This window comes from Coregonus lavaretus (genome assembly GCF_964263955.1).
Source record: "Coregonus lavaretus genome assembly, contig: HAP1_SCAFFOLD_428, whole genome shotgun sequence".
Lineage (NCBI taxonomy): Eukaryota > Metazoa > Chordata > Actinopteri > Salmoniformes > Salmonidae > Coregonus > Coregonus lavaretus.
The window spans coordinates 184,936-210,377 of NW_028156883.1; the positions used below are offsets into that span (position 1 = coordinate 184,936).

The 25,442-nt window shown below is 45.2% G+C and overlaps 1 protein-coding gene across 1 annotated transcript in view; it reads left to right on the forward strand.

Moving 5' to 3' along the window:
- LOC311119606 (homer protein homolog 2-like) overlaps positions 1–25,442 on the forward strand; it is a gene marked incomplete at its 3' end in the record, with an annotated part of 69,887 nt that overhangs the window by 20,431 nt on the left and 24,014 nt on the right. Inside the window, exon 2 of the mRNA XM_084194284.1 lies at positions 19,719–19,881. Coding sequence (XP_084050410.1) covers positions 19,719–19,881 — 163 coding nt within the window. The remainder of the gene's footprint in view (positions 1–19,718; positions 19,882–25,442) is intronic.

Here is a 25,442-nt window from a genome sequence, read left to right on the forward strand (position 1 = left end):
GTCTTAGGTCAGTTTGAATCACCACTTTATTTTAAGAATGTGAAATGTCAGAATAATAGTAGAGAGATTTATTTCAGCTTTTATTTCTTTCATCACATTCCCAGTGGGTCAGAAGTTTACATACAATCAATTAGTATTTGGTAGCATTGCCTTTAAATTGTTTCACTTGGGTCAAACGTTTCGGGTAGCCTTCCACAAGCTTCCCACAATAAATTGGGTGAATTTTGGCCCATTCCTCCTGACAGAGCTGGTGTAACTGAGTCAGGTTTGTAGGCCTCCTTGCTCGCACACGCTTTTTCAGTTCTGCCCACAAATGTTCTATAGGATTGAGGTCAGGGCTTTGTGATGGCCACTCCAATACCTTGACTTTGTTGTCCTTAAGCCATGTTGCCACAACTTTGGAAGTATGCTTGGGGTCATTGTCCATTTGGAAGACCCATTTGCGACCAAGCTTCAACTTCCTGACTGATGTCTTGAGATGTTGCTTCAATATATCCACATAATGTGCACCAGTCCCTCCTGCAGCAAAGCACCCCCACAGCATGATGCTGCCACCCCCGTGCTTGCTTCACGGTTGGGATGGTGTTCTTCGGCTTTTTCCTCCAAACATAATGATGGTCATTATGGCCAAACAGTTCTATTTTTGTTTCATCAGCCCAGAGGACATTTCTCCAAAAAGTACGATCTTTGTCCCCATGTGCAGTTGCAAACCGTAGTCTGTCTTTTTTTTATGGCGGTTTTGGAGCAGTGGCTTCTTCCTTGCTGAGCGGGCTTTCAGGTTATGTCGATATAGGACTCGTTTTACTGTCGATATAGATACTTTTGTACCTGTTTCCTCCAGCATCTTCACAAGGTCCTTTGCTGTTGTTCTGGGATTGATTTGCACTTTTCGCACCAAAGTACGTTCATCTCTAGGAGACAGAACGCGTCTCCTTCCTGAGCAGTATGACGGCTGCATGGTCCCATGGTGTTTATACTTGCTTACTATTGTTTGTACAGATGAACGTGGTACCTTCATGCGTTTGGAAATTGCTCCCAATGATGAACCAGACTTGTGGAGGTCTACAATTTTTTTTCTGAGGTCTTGGCTGACTTCTTTTGATTTTCCCATGATGTCAAGCAAAGCGGCACTGAGTTTGAAGGTAGGCCTTGAAATACATCCACAGGTACACCTCCAATTGACTCAAATGATGTCAATTAGCCTATCAGAAGCTTCTAAAGCCATGACATCATTTTCTGGAATTTTCCAAGCTGTTTAAAGGCACAGTCAACTTAGTGTAGGTAAACTTCTGACCCACTGCAATTGTGATACAGTGAATTATAAGTGAAATAATCTGTCTGTAAACAATTGTTGGAAGAATTACTTGTGTCATGCACAAAGTAGATGTCCTAACCGACTTGCCAAAACTATAGTTTGTTAACAAGAAATGTGTAGAGTGGTTGAAAAACAAGTTTTAATGACTCCAACCTAAGTGTATGTAAACTTCAAATAAAATAAAAAATAAAATAAAATGTTATTGGCCACATGCGCCGAATACAACAGGTGTAGACATTACAGTGAAATGCTTACTTACAGCCCTTAACCAACAGTGCATTTATTTTTTAATAAAAAAGTACAATAAAACAACAACAAAAAAGTGTTGAGAAAAAAAGGGCAGAAGTAAAATAAAATAACAGTAGGGAGGCTATATATACAACTTTATATTGCCACAGCAGCAAATCATTTACAGTGAAAGTGCAACTCTCACCCGAAGTTAAAGCCTCAGGTTTCTTTGTTAAATGAGGTGTGTAATCTGATGGTGTTTTTTAGGAATGCAACTGGAATGGTTTTAGAATCACTTTAGAATGGTTCAAGGTTCTAATCTAGAGTGTAGAATGTAGGTCAGGTTGTTTGAACAACTGACAGTCGCCTGTTCTGCCACTGACACACTGCTAGACAGCAAACCATACCTAAAACCACCAGCTAATAACCTTATTGACCTGTCAATGGTCAATACAGGGATTGTATTTGTACAGGGATGTACTGTACAGGGATTGCCTACAGAATACAAATATGACATGACTGAAAGCCTTTATGCTATATCACAGTTCGAACCCCATATGCTGCTTAAGATATATGGCCGGGAGCCTCTCTCTCTCCTTGATATAGTCATATACTTATAACATAGTCTAACCCATCTAAACATAACATCCTGAAACTGTCTTGCTCCTTAAACAGTTTGATCCTCTACTAGTTCATCAAGCTAACGCTCTCTGAAATATCCTGACTGATCTCTCCATGCTATGTACTGAATGGGGAACATGCTTTTTAGGTAAAACGGTGGAGGAAGAGGGGTTGTGTGAGTGGTGAGTCAACTAAAACATTAACAAGGCTTGAGAGGAAAGACCAGATAGATTATGAAGCTTATTCATGCATTACTTAACATTACTGCCTTCCTGCCTGGCTGTGTCTTATTCCTCTGAGGTAGATAATGCCTGGTGCTGCTACACTACAGATGTTAGCACGACACGCTAACTGACGCTAACACAGTGCTGCTACACTACTGAGGTTAGCACGACACGCTAACTGACGCTAACACAGTGCTGCTACACTACAGAGGTTAGCACGACATGCTAACACGGTGCTGCTGCACTACAGAGGTTAGCACGACACGCTAACACGGTGCTGTTACTGCACTATAGAGGTTAGCACGACACGCTAACACAGTGCTGCTATACTACAGAGGTTAGCACGACACGCTAACACGGTGCTGCTATACTACAGAGGTTAGCATGACAGCCATGCAGGCTCTCACTGTGGGCTCAACTCATCAGTGGTGGATGTATGAAGTCACATATTACACTGATTTAATTATTTAATTAGTCAAATGCAGATGCAGCCATGTCATTTTGTCTCCCGGACTATCTGATACGATAAAAACATTGATAATATGTGAGATGAGTTGTTGACACAGTCTGGTAGTCTGTGGCCCTCTTCCTAAAAGGCTCTGTATGGTCAATCCGATGTCTTCAGTGGCCGTACAGCATTTTACTGGGATACGGCCTCTGCAGAAGTCAGGCCATCCATACTCCTTACGCTTCGCAGAGCTGTTGTCAAGGCTGTTGTCAAGGAAGTGAGTTTGTGTTTACGCCTACCGTCACCCAATCATGTCAAGGCGGAGCTATACGGAGCGGAGTTTCCGTTAGCCGGTAATAGCCGGCTTTTGTCTGATTTTTACAATTCTTTAAAAGCCGATTTTAAATAAAATTCACGCCGGGCCAATTGTCCGGGAGAAGAAGGAAAAAAAATCCCATTGCGAAATAATAATGTTTATTAGCCTCTCCATTGATGGAAATACATCTCTCCATGCTATGTACTGTATGGGGAATATGCTTTTTAGGTAAAACGGTGGAGGAAGAGGGGATGTGTGAGTGGTGAGTCAACTAAAACATTAACAAGGCTTGAGAGGAAAGACCAGATAGATTATGAAGCTTATTCATGCATTACTTAACATTACTGCCTTCCTGCCTGGCTGTGTCTTATTCCTCTGAGGTAGATAATGCCTGGTGCTGCTACACTACAGATGTTAGCACGACATGCTAACACGGTGCTGTTACTGCACTACAGAGGTTAGCACGACATGCTAACCTCATTATGTAGCGAGTCGGAGTCTGAGTCTGAGTCTTCTCTTGTCTCTACTCCTCCCGTTACGGGGTCTGAGACGCCGAAGGCTCCCACCATTAGCTCTGACAAATTGAAAACCCTAGTCATTGGCGACTCCATTACCCGCAGTATTAGACTTAAAACGAATCACCCAGCGATCATACACTGTTTACCAGGGGGCAGGGCTACCGACGTTAAGGCTAATCTAAAGATGGTGCTGGCTAAAGCTAAAACTGGCGAGTGTAGAGAGTATAGAGATATTGTTATCCACGTCGGCACCAACGATGTTAGGATGAAACAGTCAGAGGTCACCAAGTGCAACATAGCTTCAGCGTGTAAATCAGCTAGAAAGATGTGTCGGCATCGAGTAATTGTCTCTGGCCCCCTCCCAGTTAGGGGAAGTGACGAGCTCTACAGCAGAGTCTCAGCACTCAATCGCTGGTTGAAAACTGTTTTCTGCCCCTCCCAAAAGATAGAATTTGTGGATAATTGGCCCTCTTTCTGGGACTCACCCACAAACAGGATCAAGCCTGACCTGCTGAGGAGTGACGGACTCCATCCTAGCTGGAGGGGTGCTCTCCTCTTATCTACCAACATAGATAGGGCTCTAACTCCTCTAGCCCCACAGTGAAATAGGGTGCAGGCCAGGCAGCAGGCTGTTAGCCAACCTGCCAGCTTAGTGGAGTCTGCCAATAGCACAGTCAGTGTAGTCAGCTCAGCCATACCCATTGAGACTGTGTCTGTGCCTCGACCTAGGTTGGGCAAAACTAAACATGGCGGTGTTCACCATAGCAATCTTATTAGGATAAAGACCTCCTCCATTCCTGCCATTATTGAAAGAGATCGTGATACCTCACATCTCAAAATAGGGTTACTTAATGTTAGATCCCTCACTTCAAAGGCAGTCATAGTCAATGAACTAATCACTGATCATAATCTTGATGTGATTGGCCTGACTGAAACATGGCTTAAGCCTGATGAATTTGCTGTGTTAAATGAGGCCTCACCTCCTGGTTACACTAGTGACCATATTCCCCGTGCATCCCGCAAAGGCGGAGGTGTTGCTAACATTTACGATAGCAAATTTCAATTTACAAAAAAAAAAATGGCGTTTTCATCTTTTGAGCTTCTAGTCATGAAATCTATGCAGCCTACTCAATCACTTTTTATAGCTACTGTTTACAGGCCTCCTGGGCCATATACAGCGTTCCTCTCTGAGTTTCCTGAATTCCTATCAGACCTTGTAGTCATAGCAGATCATATTCTAATTTTTGGTGATTTTAATATTCACATGGAGAAGTCCACAGACCCACTCCAAAAGTCTTTCGGAGCCATCATCGACTCAGTGGGTTTTGTCCAACATGTCTCTGGACCTACTCACTGCCACAGTCATACTCTGGACCTAGTTTTGTCCCATGGAATAAATGTTGTAGATCTTAATGTTTTTCCACAAAATCCTGGACTATCGGACCACCATTTTATTACGTTTGCAATCGCAACAAATAATCTGCTCAGACCCCAACCAAGGAGCATCAAAAGTCGTGCTATAAATTCTCAGACAACACAAAAATTCCTTGATGCCCTTCCAGACTCCTTCTGCCTACCCAAGGACGTCAGAGGACAAAAATCAGTTAACCACTTAACTGAGGAACTCAATTTAACCTTGCGCAATACCCTAGATGCAGTTGCACCCCTAAAAACGAAAAACATTTGTCATAAGAAACTAGCTCCCTGGTATGCAGAAAATACCCGAGCTTTGAAGCAAGCTTCCAGGAAATTGGAACGGAAATGGCGCCACACCAAACTGGAAGTCTTCCGACTAGCTTGGAAAGACAGTACCGTGCAGTACCGAAGAGCCCTCACTGCTGCTCGATCATCCTACTTTTCCAACTTAATCGAGGAAAATAAGAACAATCCAAAATTTCTTTTTGATACTGTTGCAAAGCTAACTAAAAAGCAGCATTCCCCAAGAGAGGATGGCTTTCACTTCAGCAGTAATAAATTCATGAACTTCTTTGAGGAAAAGATCATGACCATTAGAAAGCAAATTACGGACTCCTCTTTGAATCTGCGTATTCCTCCAGGGCTTAGCTGTCCTGGATCTGCACAGCTCTGCGAGGGCCTGGGATCGGGAGAGACACTTAAGTGTTTTAGTACTATATCTCTTGACACAATGATGAAAATAATCATGGCCTCTAAACCTTCAAGCTGCATACTGGATCCTATTCCTACTAAACTGCTGAAGGAGCTGCTTCCTGTGCTTGGCCCTCCTATGTTGAACATAATAAACAGCTCTCTATCCACCGGATGTGTACCAAACTCACTAAAAGTGGCAGTGATAAAGCCTCTCTTGAAAAAGCCAAACCTTGACCCGGAAAATATAAAAAACTATCGGCCTATATCGAATCTTCCATTCCTCTCAAAAATTTTAGAAAAAGCTGTTGCGCAGCAACTCACTGCCTTTCTGAAGACAAACAATGTATACGAAATGCTTCAGTCTGGTTTTAGACCCCATCATAGCACTGAGACTGCACTTGTGAAGGTGGTAAATGACCTTTTAATGGCATCAGACCGAGGCTCTGCATCTGTCCTCGTGCTACTAGACCTTAGTGCTGCCTTTGACACCATCGATCACCACATTCTTTTGGAGAGACTGGAAACCCAAATTGGTCTACACGGACAAGTTCTGGCCTGGTTTAGATCTTACCTGTCGGAAAGATATCAGTTTGTCTCTGTGAATGGTCTGTCCTCCGACAAATCAACTGTACATTTCGGTGTTCCTCAAGGTTCCGTTTTAGGACCACTATTGTTTTCACTATATATTTTACCTCTTGGGGATGTTATTCGAAAACATAATGTTAACTTTCACTGCTATGCGGATGACACACAGCTGTACATTTCAATGAAACATGGTGAAGCCCCAAAATTGCCCTCGCTAGAAGCCTGTGTTTCAGACATAAGGAAGTGGATGGCTGAAAACTTTCTACTTTTAAACTCGGACAAAACAGAGATGCTTGTTCTAGGTCCCAAGAAACAAAGAGATCTTCTGTTAAATCTGACAATTCATCTTGATGGTTGTAAAGTCGTCTCAAATAAAACTGTGAAGGACCTCGGCGTTACTCTTGACCCTGATCTCTCTTTTGACGAACATATCAAGACTGTTTCAAGGACAGCTTTTTTCCATCTACGTAACATTGCAAAAATCAGAAATTTTCTGTCCAAAAATGATGCAGAAAAATTAATCCATGCATTTGTTACTTCTAGGTTAGACTACTGCAATGCTCTACTTTCCGGCTACCCGGATAAAGCACTAAATAAACTTCAGTTAGTGCTAAATACGGCTGCTAGAATCCTGACTAGAACCAAGAAATTTGATCATATTACTCCAGTGCTAGCTTCCCTACACTGGCTTCCTGTTAAGGCAAGGGCTGATTTCAAGGTTTTACTGTTAACCTATAAAGCATTACATGGGCTTGCTCCTACCTATCTTTCCGAGTTGGTCCTGCCGTACATACCAATACGTACGCTACGGTCACAAGACGCAGGCCTCCTAATTGTCCCTAGAATTTCTAAGCAAACAGCGGGAGGCAGGGCTTTCTCCTATAGATCTCCATTTTTATGGAACAGTCTGCCTACCCATGTGAGAGACGCAGACTCGGTCTCAACCTTTAAGTCTTTACTGAAGACTTATCTCTTCAGTAGGTCATATGATTGAGTGTAGTCTGGCCCAGGAGTGTGAAGGTGAACGGAAAGGCTCTGGAGCAACGAACAGCCCTTGCTGTCTCTGCCAGGCCGGTTCCCCTCTCTCCACTGGGGTTCTCTGCCTCTAACCCTGTTACAGGGGCTGAGTCACTGGCTTGCTGGTGCTCTTTCATGCCATCCCTAGGAGGGGTGCGTCACTTGAGTGGGTTGAGTTACTGACGTGATCTTCCTGTCTGGGTTGGCGCCCCCCCTTGGTTTGTGCTGTGGTGGAGACCTCTGTGGGCTATACTCGGCCTTGTCTCAGGATTGTAAGTTGGTGGTTGGGGATATCCCTCTAGTGGTGCGGGGGCTGTGCTTTGGCGGAGTGGGTGGGGTTATATCCTTCCTGTTTGGCCCTGTCCGGGGGTTTCTTCGGATGGGGCCACAGTGTCTCCGGACCGCTCCTGTCTCAGCCTCCAGTATTTATGCTGCAGTAGTTTATGTGTCGGGGGGCTGGGGTTAGTTGGTTATACCTGGAGTACTTCTCCTGTCTTATCCAGTGTCCTGTGTGAATTTAAGTATGCTCTCTCTAATTCTCTCGTTCTCTCTTTCTCTCTGAGAACCTGAGCCCTAGGACCATACGTCAGGACTACCGGGCATGATGACACCTTGCTGTCCCCAGTCCGCCTGGCCTTGCTGCTATTCCAGTTTCAACTGTTCTGCCTGCGGTTACGAAACCCCTACCTGTCCCAGACCTGCTGTTTTCAACTCTTAATGATCGGCTATGAAAAGCCAACTGAGAGACCTGAGCCCTAGGACCATACGTCGGGACTACCGGCCGTGGTGACTCCTTGCTGTCCCCAGTCCGCCTGGCCTTGCTGCTATTCCAGTTTCAACTGTTCTGCCTGCGGTTATGGAACCCCTACCTGTCCCAGACCTGCTGTTTTCAACTCTTAATGATCGGCTATGAAAAGCCAACTGAGATTTATTCCTGATTATTATTTGACCATGCTTGTCACTTATGAACATTTTTGAACATCTTGGCATGGTTCTGTTATAATCTCCACCCGGCACAGCCAGAAGAGGACTGGCCACCCCTCATAGCCTGGTTCCTCTCTAGGTTTCTTCCTAGGTTTTGGCCTTTCTAGGGAGTTTTTCCTAGCCACCGTGCTTCTACACCTGCATTACTAGCTGTTTGGGGTTTTAGGCTGGGTTTCTGTACAGCACTTCGAGATATTAGCTGATGTAAGAAGGGCTATATAAAATAAAATTGATTGATTGATTTGACTGGTCATGCTTATCGGTCTATAGGTTAACTTGCATAATTTAGTGGAAATTAAATTGGCACGTGTCTTATTTATCACACACATACAGCATATACATTTAGATACTGAGCCTTTTGAGTGGAACATCTGTCAGAAAGCACGAGATCTGCTGCATCATCTAGTGGTGCTTTCAAGACCAAACGCCAACGGAAGGCAGGCTTCATCGGCGCGTCACACACCACTCTGCAATGAGCTGGAGGCACTATGCATTTTGAAAACATGTACTTAATTGTTTTGAAACCTGAACGTTTTAATACATATTATGAGGGGCATGTCTTACCTTGATTCAAACTAGCCTAATTTCAGATCTCCTCTCTTTCTACATTTCTAACGGATATTTTTATCTGTCACATGAAACCTGCTCGCATGTGCAGTACCATTTTGACGACAACAGTGTTTTCCCCGCTAATTGCATTATGGAATGAACGTTTGCGCGTAGCCTACTGCCTTGTGATGCGGTATGGAGCTCGATTTGGCCACCGGAGGCTCTGCAATTGCATCACACCCTCTGTACGGAACTTCCTAATCACATTTCCCGGAGCATAAATGGTCTTTTTAGTGTTAAGGCCAAGGAATAGTGTCTAGACATACAGAGAGACCGGACGGTGTGGACAGACGGTGTGGACAGTCTGAGTGATAGATGTCCAGACAGACAGTGACTCAGTCCTGGTCCTCTAGAGGAGAGACAGACGGACAGTCGGTCCTGGTCCTCTAGAGGAGAGACAGACGGACAGTCGGTCCTGGTCCTCTAGAGGAGAGACAGACGGACAGTCGGTCCTGGTCCTCTAGAGGAGAGACAGACGGACAGTCGGTCCTGGTCCTCTAGAGGAGAGACAGACGGACAGTCGGTCCTGGTCCTCTAGAGGAGAGACAGACGGACAGTCGGTCCTGGTCCTCTAGAGGAGAGACAGACGGACAGTCGGTCCTGGTCCTCTCTAGAGGAGAGACAGACGGACAGTCGGTCCTGGTCCTCTAGAGGAGAGACAGACGGACAGTCGGTCCTGGTCCTCTAGAGGAGAGACAGACGGACAGTCGGTCCTGGTCCTCTAGAGGAGAGACAGACGGACAGTCGGTCCTGGTCCTCTAGAGGAGAGACAGACGGACAGTCGGTCCTGGTCCTCTAGAGGAAAGACAGACGGACAGTCGGTCCTGGTCCTCTAGAGGAAAGACAGACGGACAGTCGGTCCTGGTCCTCTAGAGGAGAGACAGACGGACAGTCGGTCCTGGTCCTCTAGAGGAGAGACAGACGGACAGTCGGTCCTGGTCCTCTAGAGGAGAGACAGACGGACAGTCGGTCCTGGTCCTCTAGAGGAGAGACAGACGGACAGTCGGTCCTGGTCCTCTAGAGGAGAAACAGACGGACAGTCGGTCCTGGTCCTCTAGAGGAGAGACAGACGGACAGTCGGTCCTGGTCCTCTAGAGGAGAGACAGACGGACAGTCGGTCCTGGTCCTCTAGAGGAGAGACAGACGGACAGTCGGTCCTGGTCCTCTAGAGGAGAGACAGACGGACAGTCGGTCCTGGTCCTCTAGAGGAGAGACAGACGGACAGTCGGTCCTGGTCCTCTAGAGGAGAGACAGACGGACAGTCGGTCCTGGTCCTCTAGAGGAGAGACAGACGGACAGTCGGTCCTGGTCCTCTAGAGGAGAGACAGACGGACAGTCGGTCCTGGTCCTCTAGAGGAGAGACAGACGGACAGTCGGTCCTGGTCCTCTAGAGGAGAGACAGACGGACAGTCGGTCCTGGTCCTCTCTAGAGGAGAGCTCATTACCCACTCACCTGTAAATTATTTAAATGCAGCCGCACCAGATGGGGGCGGGAGGAGAGGGAGAGAAGGAGGGAGCGAGAGCGAGAGATCAGAAAACCCTCCAAAAGTCCTCAAAATGCCTTCTGAAAGCCACAGATTTAGCTCCTATTGTCACCTTTCTTGTAATTGTTCTCCTCCTATATATTCCAGTCAGTGCTCTCTGCCCATCTGACTGATGTGGTTGTGTTGAGAGACTGTACTGTAGTATATCTTATTTAACTCCATGTCTGCTCTGTGTATTTAAATGTGGGGGCATGGATAATGTGTGTGTGTGTGTGTGTGTGTGTGTGTGTGTGTATGTGTGTGTGTGTACAGTATGCACGCAGTGTGATTGACCATTCTCCTCCCTTTCCTGTGTGTGCGAATAAATACAACTATATATACTGTATTATAGCTGGCTCCAGACAGAGGTAATGTCTATTATAGCTGGCTCCAGACTATGTCTGTCAGCGCCATCTTGTTCAAAAGGTCAGGTCTTTCTGTGTCTGTGCGTCCGCCCCTGTTGAAAACGGCACAACAGTGATCTGCATAAAGGGTATTATTCCAAACAGATTAGAGTTGAGATTAGGATTATGCGGACAGTGAATTTATTAGGAAGGCTTTCATTTCTTTGAGGACCATAATCCTGATGATATTATTAGCTCAATGGCCCATTGCTGCCTGTCCGTCTGTCCTAGTGTCTGTCTGTCTGTCCTAGTGTCTGTCCTAGTGTCTGTCCTAGTGTCTGTCTGTCTGTCCTAGTGTCTGTCTGTCTGTCCTAGTGTCTGTCTGTCTGTCCTAGTGTCTGTCCTAGTGTCTGTCCTAGTGTCTGTCCTAGTGTCTGTCTGTCCTAGTGTCTGTCCTAGTGTCTGTCCGTCTGTCCTAGTGTCTGTCCGTCTGTCCTAGTGTCTGTCCGTCTGTCCTAGTGGTCCGACTGCAGTTGCTCCAGCACTTTGTGTATTCAACTTTAATGTTCTGTAGTACGAGAGGAAGCGGGGATGAGATGAGAGGAAGAGGGGATGAGAGGAAGAGGGGATGAGAGGAAGAGGGGAGGAAAGGAAAGAGTGTGAGGAGAGATATTGTGAAGGCATGAATCCAGCCAACTCGGCTCCTATTATCTAAACCGGCAGTGTTGTTGACACAGATTTAGTGTGAAGGGTGTGAACGTGAGGTAGTGTGTGTGTGCTTGACAGATCTAACATGAGAGGTGTGTGAAGTGCATTTGTGAGCGCGTGTATGAACAGGAGCTCTGTGTGCGTACTGTGTGTGTGTGTGTGTGTGCGTTAAGAGGAGCCGGGTTTCCTCACTGATTTTGTCAGACCAGATCATGAAAGTTTAATAAGATGCCTAATTCTGCTCTTTCATCTTACCTAAGAGTGTTTTCACTGCTCAGCCCTCCACTGGGAGCTACAGACACATAATCAGTACCACTAGAGCGACAGACAGAACACACTCTCACACACACACACACACACACACACACAGAACACTGTGAGGAACAGACACACACACCCAGAACGCTCCATATCGCTGGGAGGCGATGAGCCATGAGATATGCCCCCAAAATAACAGCAGCATTAGCTTCCTACTGTTACACATTATAACGAGCAGACGTGTTTACTCCTACTGGCTTCACAGGCAACAGTACATGCCCTGCTAGGATACCTCCTAGTACATACCCTGCTAGGATACCTCCTAGTACATACCCTGCTAGGATACCTCCTAGTACATGCCCTGCTAGGATACCTCCTAGTACATACCCTGCTAGGATACCTCCTAGTATAGGTCTACGTCCTAGTATAGGTCTACGTCCTAGGATACCTCCTAGTATAGGTCTACGTCCTAGGATACCTCCTAGTATAGGTCTACGTCCTAGGATACCTCCTAGTACATACCCTGCTAGGATACCTCCTAGTATAGGTCTACGTCCTAGTATAGGTCTACGTCCTAGGATACCTCCTAGTATAGGTCTACGTCCTAGGATACCTCCTAGTATAGGTCTACGTCCTAGGATACCTCCTAGTATAGGTCTACGTCCTAGGATACCTCCTAGTATAGGTCTACGTCCTAGGATACCTCCTAGTATAGGTCTACGTCCTAGGATACCTCCTAGTATAGGTCTACGTCCTAGGATACCTCCTAGTATAGGTCTACGTCCTAGTATAGGTCTACGTCCTAGGATACCTCCTAGTATAGGTCTACATCCTAGGATACCTCCTAGTATAGGTCTACGTCCTAGTATAGGTCTACGTCCTAGGATACCTCCTAGTATAGGTCTACGTCCTAGGATACCTCCTAGTATAGGTCTACGTCCTAGGATACCTCCTAGTATAGGTCTACGTCCTAGGATACCTCCTAGTATAGGTCTACGTCCTAGGATACCTCCTAGTATAGGTCTACGTCCTAGGATACCTCCTAGTATAGGTCTATGTCCTAGGATACCTCCTAGTATAGGTCTACGTCCTAGTATAGGTCTACGTCCTAGGATACCTCCTAGTATAGGTCTACGTCCTAGGATACCTCCTAGTATAGGTCTACGTCCTAGGATACCTCCTAGTATAGGTCTACGTCCTAGGATACCTCCTAGTATAGGTCTACGTCCTAGGATACCTCCTAGTATAGGTCTACGTTCTAGGATACCTCCTAGTATAGGTCTACGTCCTAGGATACCTCCTAGTATAGGTCTACGTCCTAGGATACCTCCTAGTATAGGTCTACGTCCTAGGATACCTCCTAGTATAGGTCTACGTCCTAGGATACCTCCTAGTATAGGTCTACGTCCTAGGATACCTCCTAGTATAGGTCTACGTCCTAGGATACCTTAGTAGGGAAGGAATATGAAACTGTGCATCTCTGCTGGCCTGTGGAGTCGATGCCTATCGCCCTCTGAGTACTTATCAATAAAGTTGCACTGAAATAGAATGAAGTAGTCCTGGATAGTCCTCCACGGAGGAAAGTTGTGTGCACAGTGTAGAAAACTGAGTCCTATAGGTTCCACACACATAAAACCACACTACAGTACAATCACATTTGCATTTACATTGGTTTGATTTCCTGGTTTGAATTGTAAAAAATCAAGTATGTACATATAACCACAGAGAGTGTGGTAACAGGAAGGGATGGAAGGTGGTGTTGTACTGTGGCAGGACCAGGTGAGGATTGACGGACTGACTGACTGTGGCTCTGCTCTGCACTGCGTGTTCAGCCTGTGTGTTTACTGACAACTGGCTGTCTACTGGGAGATGGGAGCGTGGCCACACACCCACACACACACACCTTGCTTTCTGCATGAGTGTGGCAACACCTACACACATGTACAGAGCCCTCTGAGGATATGACAGAATGAACGAGTGAGAGAAAAGACTGGTCTGGCTGGCAGGAGGTCAATCCTATTGGCTCTGTCTCTAGCTGACTCTGACAGACAGGAAATAGCTCATATACCTGTTTTCAATGATATTGTCCTTTATAAAAATTTGAACAGACGATCGATCTAAGAGGACATTTTTAAATGTGTGTGTGTGTGGCTGTGATTGTCCCTCATTTAGTCATTGTTCAAATGGTTCCTGAATAACAGAGTTAATTTGTCCTAATGTAATGTAGTCATGCTGGGAGAGATGCCTGTAGCTGTATCGTTCAAATGACATCATAATCACATCGGGGTCATCTAGATACTATTCAATACCCATTTTCCCACTGATTGAAAAGTGTTTAAAATTTTCTTTAAGAAACGATTACTACCGATGTAGAAAAGTCGTATTTTCCTCTGTTAGGATGTGGAATATGTAGCTTTTGACGTGTAAATCTTACGGCCTTGTTGCCTACACCCTTGTTGCCTACACCCTTGTTGCCTACACCCTTGTTGCCTACACCCTTGTTGCCTACACCCTTGATGTCCAAAATGCAAGAAGCACAGGTGATAATCTCCCTGACAGATGCCCACCAGATGGCAAACAGTACACACACAGGGAGCAGGGGGCTGCAGAGGTGGAAACTGTCTTCATTATTGAGGGGGGAAGAATTGATAGAGACATATTGATATTTTTGGATGATATTATATCGGTATTTGACTCCAAATAAAAAGTATATGCATGCATGCATACATACATACATACATACATACATACATACATACAGTCAAATGTTTGGACACACCTACTCATTCAAGGGGTTTTCTTTATTTTGACTATTTTCTACATTGTAGAATAATAGTGAAGACATCAACACTATGAAATAACACATATGGAATCATGTAGTAAACAAAGTGTCAAAATATATTTGAGATTCTTCAAATAGCCACCCTTTGCCTTGATGACAGCTTTACACACTCTTGGCATTCTCTCAACCAGCTTCATGAGGTAGTCACCTGGAATGCATTTCAATTAACAGGTGTGCCTTCTTAAAAGTTAATTTGTGGAATGTATTTCCTTCTTAATGCGTTTTAGCCAATCAGTTGTGTTGTGACAAGGTAGGGGTGGTATACAGAAGATAGCCCTATTTGGTAAAAGACCAAGTCCATATTATGGTAAGAACAGCTCAAATAACCAAAGAGAAACGACAGTCCATCATTACTTTAAGACATGAAGGTCAGTCAATTAGGAACATTTCAAGAACTTTGAAAGTTTCTTGAAGTGCAGTCGCAAAAACCATCAAGCGCTATGATGAAACTGTCTCTCGTGAGGACCTGCCACAGGAATGGAAGACCCAGAGTTACCTCTGCTGCAGAGGATAAGTTAATTAGACTTACCAGCCTCAGAATGCTCAATGCTTCACAGAGTTCAAGTAACAGACACACCTCAACCTCAACTGTTCAGAGGGAACTGTGTGAATCAGGCCTTCATGATTGAATTGCTGCAAAGAAACCACTACTAAAGGACACCAATAAGAAGAAGAGACCTGCTTGGGCCAAGAAACACGAGCAATGGACATTAGACCAGTGGAAATTTGCTGTTTGATCTGGAGTCCAAATTTGAGATTTTTGGTTCCAACCGCTATGTCTTTGTGAGATGCGTTGTGGGTGAATGGATGATCTCCGCATGTGTAGTTCCCACCGTAAAGCATGGAGGTGGTGTTATGGTGTGGGGTTGCTTTTCTGGTGACACTGTCTGTGATCTATTTAGAATTCAAGGCACACTTAACCAGCATGGCTACCACAGCATTCTGCAGCGATACGCCATTCCATCTGGTTTTAGCTTAGTGGGACTATCATTTGTTTTTCAACAGGACAATGACCCAACACACCTCCAGGCTGTGTAAGGGCTATTTTACCAAGAGAGTGAGTGATGGAGTGCTGCATCAGATGACCTGGCCTCCACAATCCCCCGACCTCAACCCAATTGAGATGGTTTGGGATGAGTCGGAATGCAGAGTCAAGGAAAAGCAGCCAACAAGTGCTCAGCATGTGTGGGAACTCCTTCAAGACTGTTGGAAAAGCATTCCAGGTGAAGCAGGTCGAGAGAATGCCAAGAGTGTGCAAAGCTGTCATCAAGGCAAAGGGTGGCTATTTGAAGAATCTCAAATATATTTTGACACTTTGTTTACTACATGATTCCATATGTGTTATTTCATAGTGTTGATGTCTTCACTATTATTCTACAATGTAGAAAATAGTCAAAATAAAGAAAACCCCTTGAATGAGTAGGTGTGTCCAAACATTTGACTGTATGTATGTATGTATGTATGTATGCATGCATGCATGCATGCATGCATATACTTTTTATTTGGAGTCAAATACCGATATAATATCATCCAAAAATATCAATATGTTTGTTTAACACTTTTTTGGTTACTACATGATTCCATATGTGTTATTTCATAGTTTTGGTGTCTTCACTATTATTCTACAATGTAGAAAATAGTCAAAATAAAGAGAACCTTGAATGAGTAGGTGTCCAAACTTTTAAGTGGTACTGTATGTATGTATGTATGTATGTATGTATGTATGTATGTATGTATATATATTATTTTAATAATTTTTTTTGCTAGGTAGCGTTAGCTAGCGCTATTCGTTTGTACCTGCGCCAAAACTCAGTTAAAAAAAAAATCCTATAGCTTGTTCTCCATCTCTTTAAATAGTAAGCCAAGATGTTTTCAGCACTTTTATTTCCCTGACGGATCAACATTAGTTTTCTCATGTCTCTCATCTCTCTGCAGCAGACATACAGTGAGCAATATGTTTGGAACAATAAAATCTTGGTTGAGAATTGTGAGAATCGCACCTACAGTGAGGGAAAAAAGTATTTGATCCCCTGCTGATTTTGTACGTTTGCCCACTGACAAAGAAATGATAAGTCTATAATTTTAACGGTAGGTTTATTTGAACAGTGAGAGACAGAATAACAACATCATAAATGGATTTGCATTTTAATGAGGGAAATAAGTATTTGACCCCCTCTCAATCAGAAAGATTTCTGGCTCCCAGGTGTCTTTTTATACAGGTAACGAGCTGAGATTAGGAGCACACTCTTAAAGGGAGTGCTCCTAATCTCAGCTTGTTACCTGTATAAAAGACACCTGTCCACAGAAGTAATCAATCAATCAGATTCCAAACTCTCCACCATGGCCAAGACCAAAGAGCTCTCCAAGGATGTCAGGGACAAGATTGTAGACCTACACAAGGCTAGAATGGGCTACAAGACCATCACCAAGCAGCTTGGTGAGAAGGTGACAACAGTTGGTGCGATTATTCTCAAATGGAAGAAACACAAAATAACTGTCAATCTCCCTCGGCCTGGGGCTCCATGCAAGATCTCACCTCGTGGAGTTGCAATGATCATGCGAACAGTGAGGAATCAGACCAGAACTACACGGGAGGATCTTGTCAATGATCTCAAGGCAGCTGGGACCATAGTCACCAAGAAAACAATTGGTAACACACTACGCCGTGAAGGACTGAAATCCTGCAGCGCCCGCAAGGTCCCCCTGCTCAAGAAAGCACATATACAGGCCCGTCTGAAGTTTGCCAATGAACATCTGAATGATTCAGAGGAGAACTGGGTGAAAGTGTTGTGGTCAGATGAGACCAAAATGGAGCTCTTTGGCATCAACTCAACTCGCCGTGTTTGGAGGAGGAGGAATGCTGCCTATGACCCCAAGAACACCATCCCCACCGTCAAACATGGAGGTGGAAACATTATGCTTTGGGGGTGTTTTTCTGCTAAGGGGACAGGACAACTTCACCGCATCAAAGGGACGATGGATGGGGCCATGTACCGTCAAATCTTGGGTGAGAACCTCCTTCCCTCAGCCAGGGCATTGAAAATGGGTCGTGGATGGGGTATTCCAGCATGACAATGACCCAAAACACACGGCCAAGGCAACAAAGGAGTGGCTCAAGAAGAAGCACATTAAGGTCCTGGAGTGTCCTAGCCAGTCTCCAGACCTTTAATTCCATAGAAAATCTGTGGAGGGAGCTGAAGGTTCGAGTTGCCAAACGTCAGCCTCGAAACCTTAATGACTTGGAGAAGATCTGCAAAGAGGAGTGGGACAAAATCCCTCCTGAGATGTGTGCAAACCTGGTGGCCAACTACAAGAAACGTCTGACCTCTGTGATTGCCAACAAGGGTTTTGCCACCAAGTACTAAGTCATGTTTTGCAGTGGGGTCAAATACTAATTTCCCTCATTTAAAATGCAAATCAATTTCTAACATTTTTGACATGCGTTTTTCTGGATTTTTGTTGTTGTTATTCTGTCTCTCACTGTTGAAATAAACCTACCATTAAAATTATAGACTGATCATTTCTTTGTCAGTGGGCAAACGTACAAAATCAGCAGAGGATCAAATACTTTTTTCCCCTCACTGTAAGTATGTTTGATCATATCTTATCGTGACGTCTTTCACCATTACCAGCCCTAGTCTAAATGCAGCCGTGTATTTAAATAGCTGACCAGCAGGACTCTGATACCCTGTGATCACCTGAGACTGGGCGTTTCTGCTCCCTATGACTTGATGGGGCTTAGTGTGGTGCCTGTGTGTATTCCTTCCCTCCCCTGAGACTGGGCGTTTCTGCTCCCTATGACTTGATGGGGCTTAGTGTGGTGCCTGTGTGTATTCCTTCCCTCCTGTGAGACTGGGCGTTTCTGCTCCCTATGACTTGATGGGGCTTAGTGTGGTGCCTGTGTGTATTCCTTCCCTCCCCTGAGACTGGGCGTTTCTGCTCCCTATGACTTGATGGGGCTTAGTGTGGTGCCTGTGTGTATTCCTTCCCTCCTCTGAGACTGGGCGTTTCTGCTCCCTATGACTTGATGGGGCTTAGTGTGGTGCCTGTGTGTATTCCTTCCCTCCTCTGAGACTGGGCGTTTCTGCTCCCTATGACTTGATGGGGCTTAGTGTGGTGCCTGTGTGTATTCCTTCCCTCCTGTGAGACTGGGCGTTTCTGCTCCCTATGACTTGATAGGGCTTAGTGTGGTGCCTGTGTGTATTCCTTCCCTCCTCTGAGACTGGGCGTTTCTGCTCCCTATGACTTGATAGGGCTTAGTGTGGTGCCTGTGTGTATTCCTTCCCTCCTCTGAGACTGGGCGTTTCTGCTCCCTATGACTTGATAGGGCTTAGTGTGGTGCCTGTGTGTATTCCTTCCCTCCTCTGAGACTGGGCGTTTCTGCTCCCTATGACTTGATAGGGCTTAGTGTGGTGCCTGTGTGTATTCCTTCCCTCCTCTGAGACTGGGCGTTTCTGCTCCCTATGACTTGATGGGGCTTAGTGTGGTGCCTGTGTGTTTTCCTTCCCTCCTCTGAGACTGGGCGTTTCTGCTCCCTATGACTTGATGGGGCTTAGTGTGGTGCCTGTGTGTTTTCCTTCCCTCCTGTGAGAGGCTAGAACTGATGAAGTGCTAATGGCTGTGGGTTGCCAGGTGACACCAGGGTTAGTGTTACATTAACACCTGCTCTCCACTGGGAGGGAGACTCAGAATCTGGCATCCCAGGGGACTGCCACAGGAATAGGTAATGCTGCAACAGACAGAACTACTGACATGGCTCTCTCTCAGTACTCAACTGTCACGTCTAGTTCTTCAGTGTTTTTCAGTCCTGTTACTTTCAGTATTTGCACCCTTATACACGCATGTGCTCTTAGACTGACCAATAGAATAGATGGGAGTTTCCAACACCCCAAACCATTCATTACTAGAAGCTTCCAACCCAAACTAGAGGTCTCCTAATCTTCTCTCTCTGTCTCTCTGTCTCTCTGTCTCTCTGTCTCTCTGTCTCTCTGTCTCTCTCTCTCTCTCTCTCTGTCTCTCTCTCTCTCTGGCTCTCTCTCTCTCTCTCTGGCTGTCTCTGTCTCGTGCAGGGAGCAGCCGATCTTCACCACCAGAGCCCATGTGTTCCAGATTGACCCGACCACCAAGAAGAACTGGGTCCCAGCCAGCAAACAGGCAGTCACAGTATCCTACTTCTACGACTCCACACGCAACAGCTACCGCATCATCAGTGTAGATGGATCCAAGGTAGGGGTGAGTGTGTGTGTGTGTGTTAGGGTTGGGAGGACGTGGTGGGGAGTCAGGACGTGTGTGTGTGTGTGTGTGTGTCTGGATGTCTTTGTGAACGTCTGTCAATCACTGTGGACGTGTCTGTGTTACAGGGTTTTATGGCTCGTACGTGTTGGTGACACGACCGCAACAGATGTTTGTCTTATTCAACTAGGGGCAAAAAAAAACGATCTTAGTCGACCATATATAGACACATCCTATGACAACTCTCGACCGTTCAACCAATCGATTGGTCTACATTTTACAATGTATTTTTCCATATATAGACACATCATATGTGTTCTAATCAAATCAACCATATGCACTGAGCTTGCCTGATGCTTTTCAGCGATCTGTTTGATGAAATAATTAAGACACACAAATGGCTAGAGGGAGTCTGACCGCAATTGATTTGGTTGTGCTCAGACTTGTTGCGCTGTGTTAAATTATTTATTTTTTTTACAGTGAGGGACTATGTGACTAGCACCCATTGTCTCTCTCCTCCCTGCTAGCAGCGACCACCACAGAACATCAGCAGTGTTTATCACGCTGTCCCTGTTGCTGAAGCTGCAACACAATTACAGCCATTTCCGACTGAAAAGTTCTGTTACCGAAATCCCTCATTTTTGTAGGAAAAACATTCCCTAAACCCTTGCTCTCTTTACGTGACACATGTATGCATCGCATGCACGTGACCAATAGGGCCTGACCTATTGCATATCATAATCACATCAATAAATTGGTTATAACAAACTCCGAACACATGTGACAGTAAAATTGATGCAGAGGACGTGACGAATAAACTGGAAACAGGGTAATGTTTACTGGTTGCTCAGGAGGTAAAGGGGAAGTCGGACGTGTGGAATGAATTTGACTAGTTGTGGAAAATACTGGAGATCAAGAAAAAGAAGGTAAGGAGTAAGCGCTGCGTGCAAATTATGTGGACCAAACAGGTGCTGTTAGATTACAATATATTTTTTTCAGACTGTTTGGAACACTGTAAACAACACTAAATCAGTTATAAGCAGAGATATATATATATATATATATCTATCTATACCAGAGAGTCTGTTGTAATGTTATTTTTTATTTTTTTGTAAAGCCTTTATTACAGCAAAGACTAAAAACAGTCGCATTCATTCACAATTTCCGAAATGGAACGTATTATTTATTGTTTACGCTAATTATTCAAGGATCGCTTTTATTTTATTTAAAAACTTGATTTGAATTTCAAATCATGAGTGACTCGTGCTGTGTGATGACATGAACGAATGAATGATTTGATTGATACAGTAGCCTATATAAGTATTGAAATATAGGCCTAAGTTATGGTATTATAATAATAATAATAATAATAATAATATGCCATTTAGCAGACGCTTTTATCCAAAGCGACTTACAGTCCTGTGCGCATACATTTTTACGTATGGGTGGTCCCGGGGATCGAACCCACTACCCTGGCGTTACAAGCGCCGTGCTCTACCAATTGAGCTACAGAGACTTAAGACTAAATTAAGACTTAACAAGATACGCTCTTGATGGTGGTTATACAAGGCTGCTATACTAAGCCTACTAATGATAACGACATTACTTATTATTATAATGATGATCATAATAATAATGGCAATAACAATAAGGAGATTAAGAAAAAAGAGGATTATTATTATTATAAATGTTTATTATTATTATTATTATTATTATAGATGGTGTTTTTCTGAAGTGTAAACAACACTAAATAAATGGTAAGTAATACCAGAGAGGCTGTTCTAACGGGGGGAAAAAAACTGTAAAGCCTTTTTTATTACAGTATAGCAAAGATTAAAAAACAGCCGAATTTGTGAAATTGTTTATCCGACATGTTGTGGTTGCCTGAGGCTTGGTGCTCACGGAGTCAGTAGGCTATTAAACAAACACTCAAACATGACCAAAGGTATGTGGACACCTGCTCATTGAACATCTCATACCAAAATCATGGGCATTAATATGGAGTTGGTCCCCCCTTTGCTGCTGTAACAGCCTCCACTCTTCTGGGAAGGCTTTCCACTAGATGTTGGAACATTGCTGCGGGGACTTGCTTCCATTCAGCCACAAGAGCATTAGTGAGGTCGGGCACTGATGTTGGGCGATTAGGCCTGGCTCACAGTCGCCGTTACAATTTATCCCAAAGGTGTTCAATGGGGTTGAGGTCAGGGCTCTGTGCAGGCCAGTCAAGTTTTTCCACACCAATCTCGACAAACCATTTCTGCTTTGTGCACGGGGGCATTGTCATGCTGAAACAGGAAAGGGCCTTCCCCAAATTGTTGCCACAAAGTTGGAAGCACAGAATCAGCTAGAATGTCATTGTATGCTGTAGCGTTAAGATTTCCCTTCACTGGTACTAAGGGGCCTAGCCCAAACCATGAAAAACAGCCACAGACCATTATTCCTCCTCCACCAAACTTTACAGTTGGCACTATGCATTTGGGCAGGTAGCGTTCTCCTGGCATCCGCCAAACCCAGATGCGTCCGTTGGACTGCCAGATGGTGAAGGGTGATTCATCACTCCAGAGAATGTGTTTCCACTGCTCCAGAGTCCAATGGGGACGAGCTTTACACCACTACAGCCAACGCTTAGGCTTGTGTGCGGCTGCTTGGCCATGGAAACCCATTTCATGAAGCTTCCGACAAATAGTTATTCTGCTTCCAGAAGCAGTTTGGAACTTGGTAGTTTGCGTTGCAACCGAGGACAGACCATTTTTACGCGCTTCAGCACTCGGCGGTCCTGTTCTGTGAGCTTGTGTGGCCTACCACTTTGCGGCTGAGCCGTTGTTGCTCCTAGACGTTTCCACTTCACAATAACAGCACTTACAGTTGACCGGGGCAGCTCTAGCAGGCCAGAAATCTGATTAAACTGACTTGTTGGAAAGGCGGCATCCTATGACGGTGCCACGTTGAAATTCTTTGAGCTCTTCAGTAAGGCCATTCTACTGCCAAGGTTTGTCTATGGAGATTGCACGGCGGTGTGCTCGATGTTATACACCTGTCAGCAACGGGTGTGGCTGAAATAGCCGAAATTCACTAATTTGAAGGGGTGTCCACATACTTTTGTATAGACAGTATAGTGTAATATATGGATGATTTGTAAAGCCAGGCAGATTTAACAGTTAGGTTATTGACTATCGTCCTAATTAATTTGGCTTTTCCAAGCTCCTCCATTTTCTTAAGACAATTAAGGCAAGTGCTGTTTTCTCGTCTCCTAACTCCGCCGCTGCCTCCGCCGCATTGTCTTAGACTGATGGACTGTGCCATCGCCACGGCCTCCACAATGGATCAGTCCGCTCAGACAGGAGCCAATCAGACAGGCGTCTTGTACACCATGATATTATTATTGTTTTTGCTACTGTTCGACTAAAGAAATCTGTTGACCCAACAGCCTATCAACCAAACAATCAACCAGTCGACTAAATGTGGTCAGCCTTACTCTCAAACAATTGATATCACTGTGTGTGTGTGTGTGTGTGTGTGTGTGTGTGTTGTGGATAGAAGGGGTAATTAGTATTTTCCTCAGAGAGTCTGCCGAGGCTATGAGAGGGTGAGGAGGAGACGACCCTCAGAGAGTCTGCTGAGGCTATGAGAGGGTGAGGAGGAGACGACCCCCCTGATGTGTTGTCACTGGGTAATGTGAGGGGAGGGGGTGAGGGAAGGGGGTGGGGGGGTGACGGCTAGGAGAAGAACCTTTAAAGGGCAACTCCTGGAGCACCCCACCCACACACACCATATTCACACACACACTCTCTCTCTCACTCACACACACACACACACACACACTCTTGCGTTCTCTGCCTGCCTGCCTGCCTGCCTGCCTGCCTGCCTGCCTGCCTGCCTGCCTGCCAGCCAGCCAGCCAGCCAGCCAGCCAACAGCTACAGTGTCTAAATGAAGATCAGCTTGACGTTGGCTCCTATCTCCTCTCAGACAGTGAAACCTCACTGAGCATGATGCAGAGAACAGATCAACCATGCATTACTATACAACCCAGCTAGTCAGGGGGGTTGTCAGGCTTCTACCCACCTCCCCCTAGCTACTGAACATGGTCAGGCTTCTACCCACCTCCCCCTATCTACTGAACATGGTCAGGCTTCTACCCACCTCCCCCTATCTACTGAACATGGTCAGGCTTCTACCCACCTCCCCCTAGCTACTGAACATGGTCAGGCTTCTACCCACCTCCCCCTATCTACTGAACATGCTCAGGCTTCTACCCACCTCCCCCTAGCTACTGAACATGGTCAGGCTTCTACCCACCTCCCCCTATCTACTGAACATGGTCAGGCTTCTACCCACCTCCCCCTATCTACTGAACATGGTCAGGCTTCTACCCACCTCCCCCTAGCTACTGAACATGGTCAGGCTTCTACCCACCTCCCCCTAGCTACTGAACATGACCTGTCTCCCTCGATAGTGTTTGCTGTGAGATCCATGTCTTAGTTTCCACCTGTACACCTGGCACAAGCCAGACACATCACGTTGCCCACATAGACACTCTTCTCTACGGTGTAGACACCAACCTATTGACTCTGACGTCATCAACGTCAGGGTTGAGGGAAGGAAGTGTTCCAACTGAACAGAATCAACTCCGCTCTCCAATGGAAGGAAGTGTTACAACTGAACAGAATCAACTCCGCTCTCCAATGGAAGGAAGTGTTCAAACTGAACAGAATCAACTCCGCTCTCCAATGGAAGGAAGTGTTCAAACTGAACAGAATCAACTCCGCTCTCCAATGGAAGGAAGTGTTCAAACTGAACAGAATCAACTCAGCTCTCCAATGGAAGGAAGTGTTACAACTGAACAGAATCAACTCCGCTCTCCAATGGAAGGAAGTGTTCAAACTGAACAGAATCAACTCAGCTCTCCAATGGAAGGAAGTGTTCAAACTGAACTGAATCAACTCAGCTCTCCAATGGAAGGAAGTGTTCAAACTGAACAGAATCAACTCCGCTCTCCAATGGAAGGAAGTGTTCAAACTGAACAGAATCAACTCCGCTCTCCAATGGAAGGAAGTGTTCCAACTGAACATAATCAACTCAGCTCTCCAATGGAAGGAAGTGTTCCAACTGAACAGAATCAACTCCGCTCTCCAATGGAAGGAAGTGTTCAAACTGAACAAACTCAACTCCGCTCTCCAATGGAAGCAGACATTTATTTCTACCTAAAACCAGACGTGTTATTTCTCCTGCATGGACACAAGGCTGAAAGGCGTGTCTGTCTAACTTTAGGTGTGCGTCCCAAATTTCACCCTATTCCCCACATAGTGCACTATAAAGGGAATGTAGTGCCATTTGGGGATGTAGCCTAGGTATGTAAGCTAATACCTGTCTGTGTATCAGGTGTAGCCTAGGTATGTAAGCTAATACCTGTCTGTGTATCAGGTGTAGCCTAGGTATGTAGCTAATACCCGTCTGTGTATCAGGTGTAGCCTAGGTATGTAGCTAATACCTGTCTGTGTATCAGGTGTAGCCTAGGTATGTAAGCTAATACCCGTCTGTGTATCAGGTGTAGCCTAGGTAT